Source organism: Varanus komodoensis, unplaced genomic scaffold (genome assembly GCF_004798865.1).
Source record: "Varanus komodoensis strain SLA01 unplaced genomic scaffold, ASM479886v1 scaffold25, whole genome shotgun sequence".
NCBI lineage: Eukaryota > Metazoa > Chordata > Lepidosauria > Squamata > Varanidae > Varanus > Varanus komodoensis.
This window is the reverse complement of record NW_025335661.1, coordinates 9,445,951-9,450,538: the sequence shown is the minus strand read 5'-3', so window position 1 is coordinate 9,450,538 and position 4,588 is coordinate 9,445,951. Positions and strand designations below refer to the sequence as shown.

The window sequence follows — 4,588 nt, the reverse complement described above, 5'->3', positions numbered from 1 at the left end:
ATATTATTTTCCAACATTTAAAAGCACTTGTAAAAATGTTTAGCAATCTGTATTAATTCTGTTGTTGGATGAATAAACATACTCATTGCATTTGCATTATATCTTTCCTTTAAGGCCAGTTACAAACTGGCGTGATTTATTTGTAGTTTAATTTAAACTACAGCTTTCATCAGAATGAAATGATACTATCAGGAAATCTGATAGGAAGTTGAAATCAATAACAAATATTTCATTGACAATTACATTAATGTATATATATATGGAATAGCATAATCTGCAAGATTTAGCCTATATACATTTTCTGAGTTTGCTACTTAATATAAATCAGTGCATACTATGTCAAATCTCATTCCATTGGTGAATGTTGCTGCTGCTGTTGTTTACAAGGAACTTGGATATATTACTACAGAATCCTAACAAAGTTATGGTAGCCCCAAGCAAGGTAGGTTTAAGTCCAAGTGCCTGATGCCATTTTGCACATTTTACTGAGAAACCATAACAGGCTGTTAAATCTTCTCACTGTCAGAAAAGAATCTTGATTCTTTGTTACAAAATTTCCAGCACGATACCAACACAGACGAGAACCATTGATTCAGCTTGGCTTTATGATGTCAATGAGTTCTTGCTAAATCATCTTTTGGGTTTTTGAAATCATGGAAGATTCAGTGGTGTATTTCCACTTTTTATGTTCTTGATGGAATATTTATAACAACAAACAAACTCCAGATTTGGAATCATCTCCAACTAGTCTGTTGGGATTATTCAAATCTTCAAAGAGTCCTGTTTCAATAACTTCTTCCTGCCAGGGTATTGGGATAGCACCAGTTGCAAATTTCTTGAAGAATTTCTTGTCTTTATCATCAAATTCAATTCCACGAACTTCAGAGAAATCAGCAATGTCTGCAACATCTTTGGCATAGACAACAGATGGATCTGGCACAAAGGGAGGATCTATAAGGCCTGCCTCCAGCCGATGGAAGTTGATTGACTTGAAGAAAGGATGTTTCCTGGGATCGTCGTCATTACTCCTGCAGTAAGAACAAGAAGATATCACTAGCAAGAGAAATCTAGTTCTGAATTACAAATGTAAACTCAAACAAACAGACATTAGGTATACAGTAGTCCCCCGAAATTCATGGGGTTGCATTCCTAAAGCACCTGCGAATTGTAAAAAACCGCAAATTGTGAATGTGGTAAAGGTTCATTACAAGAAGCCTTAGACAGGGGTCCTCAAACTTTTTGAACAGGGGGCCAGTTTAAAGGTGCCAGTGATGGGTGGGCCGCCAAGGCGGTGAGGGCGGGGGGGGGGGGTTGAGCTGGGCGCATGCAGTGATTGTTTCCTCTGAGTGAGTCCAAACCGATCTCCTTGTGAGCAAGCTGCCACATGGCGAGGAAAATTCCGCGAAAGACTGAGGCCGCAACTTCACGGGGGTATGCTGTATTCAATTGTTGGATCAAAGAGAAATGCACAAAGACAGTTTGATTTCTCCTTTGGTTTTCTAGGAACTAGAGACATTGGCCAGTCAAAGGAGGAAACACTTTTCTACTTCACAGACCAAAACAAAATCCCGCATTCCAAAGTAGGTTTATTTAGAAGACCCATCAGGCAGTATCCAGTGGGGCTGTGATGCTCCTGCTGATTGTCTTGCCCCAACAGGAGTGTCCATTGGCACAACAGGGATACAGCATTTCATAAAGTAAGCCCTGAAGCAGTGGAAATGCTAGTTTTCAGATTGGGACCAGTCAGCACAGCTCTCTTCCATAAACTCCACTAACCTGCTATATTCTGGAATTGGCATTTGCACTCATTTTGGCTTGTTTCATGAAATGCTAACCCCCATTGCACACGCAGTTGCTGTTGCTGACATGTGGGCACAATAGCCTATTTCCCATTGGCTTTAATCAATCATGTATGGAAAATTCTAAGCATCAGCATCAGTCTTAACTTCAGATATGCTGTGTTACTTAAACCAGAGTTAAATTCCTGTAAGTTTAATAAAGAGTCTCACAATTATCACAAGGAACTTGTCCATGTGTTATAGAAATTCTTACAACACTCCTCAAACAATTTGTAGCATGGCTTTACGGTTGTCAAGATCAGAATAAAGCTATATTAAATATAGAAGAACCCTGAAAGCAGAATCTAAAAGCATTTCTAATGCAAAATATGAGGTCCAAATGGTGTGTATATGTGTTTCAAATATAATTGCTTCGGTTTCTTCTTGCTTTTGCCTTTTATAGCTTAGAAGAACAGTTTACAGTGGGTTCTCAAATACTTCCATCCAGAGACATTCACCAAGTTCAAAGTAGAAAAATACTAGACTCTGTTAGATCATTCCCTTGTCACCAATATCTGTCTTCCTTTGAATAGTCAAGAAGGCAATGTACCATATAAAGTTTCACAATAAGCAGCTTATAAGACAGACTCCTAACGATATTTAGCAGGAAAAGTCTGTCTTTGCCTTTTGGGACTGCCCAGTGAAAATGTTGTGTTGCTTGAGTTGTCATTCCGCAGTGTTTGGCTCATTCCTGAGTCTTTGGACATTGCATTTCTGAGTGAGGTGGTGGAGGATGCATTATGTCTCTCGTATACAAGTGCCAGAAAATGAACTAGAGTAGCCAAAAGCCCTACTTTGCAAAGGGCAGACCTCCATTCAAAGGACTGTCCTGTCTAGCTCCAATTTAATGATAAAAAACTACAAGAATGGAGGCCATGTGCCTGAACAGACACACAATGGTGAGATATACTGTGATTCTATTGAAATTAGAATAATGGTTTCTAAATTTGCGCCTATAGATATAATCTTTATGCAAAATCTCCCAAAAAAATTACCCTCCCATTTTTTGGATCATATATTTCCACATTCCAAAATCTTCACCCTTCCCTTTGTTGGGTCATATATTCTGTTTGGTCTCACAGAGGCACCATGAAAACTATAGTACACTTTATTGATATTGTGGTATATTTTGAACTTGGTAGAATATTTGTAAGACTGTGACTGGCTTCGCACAATCATGGGAAAAAGTAGCCATGGCAGCTTGTTTTCCTCACCTGTGTGTATCGGTTGCTCACTGAAATTTGCCTAAATAGCCTAAATTTGCCTAAATTTGCTCACTGCAATTTGCCTAAATAGCCTCTCAGGCAGCGAGGTATGTGGCAGGGAGTGGGTTTGAAATCACCCCAAAACACTACAACAATCCAGGACTCTAGTGTGGCAATGAAGCTACTCCTACCATGCATCTCACCAGGCTTGGATAACATGGGAAGCTGTGAGCCACAGGGCATGTGACTAGCATGTGGAGGGCAGGGGGAAGAGGCCGCCATGGTTTTTTCATCTGTGACCATGCAAACATAGGGTAAAAAAATTTTAAATCAATGAACACTGGTGCAATCCATTGCCAGCTCTAGTGTTTGGAAGGCCTGGCACACTCAATGCCCCACAGCCCTCCTGCACCTACTTTCTCATCACTATAATCACCACCTCCTGGTGTTCCTCAGTCTCTTTCTCATTGCTTGCTTCAGAGGCAGAGCACATGCCGCTGCTCCTTCTCACCACCACCACTATTGCCTGGGCCAAAGCAAGAGGCAGGTGAACAAGCAGGTTGCAAAAGTGAAAAGGAGGAGCAAGTCCTGGGGCTCCTATCAGTCACCCCCTGCTTGGTTGTGGGCCCTTGGCAGGTGCCCAACCGTGCCTACCCATGTTGCCAGCTCAGGGTATAATTGTACATGTATGCATGTGGGGCAGGTGTGTGTGGGGGGGAGCCTAAGCAGTGAAAATATTACAAATGATCTTTAGCATCATTACAAATTATTTAATTAATTTATTTATTTGGGATATTTCTAGGCTGTCCAATCACTCTGCGTCTCTGGACGGCTCACAAGAATTACATGTATTCTAATCTGGGAAATGTTGCCGAGTATGCATAGAGTCCTGGAGATGGGGCCACAGACCAGGAATATAGTTAAAGGCCAAAACAAAGGTCACAGATACAGGGAAGCACTCAGCATGAACACTGGCATTTGGAGAAGCTACGAGTAGGAAGAAAGGGGAGCGCCTTGCCCTTGCCTTCCTCGATGGAGGACTGCAACCAGAAATTCCAACAGAAATGCAAGACATTCTCTCAGAACAAGCAAAAAGGTGTAGAATTGACTATGTAGGCAGTATTTTCACCATTTGCATTTCCACAAAAATAGTCTGATACTACTCAAATCCAGTCCAAACAATATACCGTAAAACATGCAGTGCTTCTCTCATGCTAAAGAACATGATTTCCTCTCATCACAATTCTGTAAAATAAGGTTAAAGTAAGAAAGAGTGAGACTTTCCTGTTACTGTCCATGTGATAAAAGCACCCATGCTCTGATCTAATCCAAGTTAAGGGCTAGAAATCTTGCCTCCTTTAAGGTCTGTGGGGTATCATACACATTCCACAGACTCTCTAGTTTGGACATCCCCCTTTGAGATCCCATTTGCTGCTTGTCTGTGAGTTCAGTGCCAACAGGCTGTGGTAAGGAATAAAATTTTAAATAAAGCCGAATAGCCCTCCCCTACTCCCTGCTTTGTAAGTGACATTTTAGCACCATCTC

The 4,588-nt window shown here is 41.0% G+C and overlaps 1 protein-coding gene across 1 annotated transcript in view; it reads right to left on the bottom strand.

The window, feature by feature from the left end:
- Positions 1 to 703: 703 nt before the first annotated feature.
- The window catches only part of GRK7 (G protein-coupled receptor kinase 7), a 33,951-nt gene continuing 30,066 nt past the window's right edge, over positions 704 to 4,588 (bottom strand). Inside the window, exon 4 of the mRNA XM_044432924.1 lies at positions 704 to 1,028. Coding sequence (XP_044288859.1) covers positions 704 to 1,028 — 325 coding nt within the window. The remainder of the gene's footprint in view (positions 1,029 to 4,588) is intronic.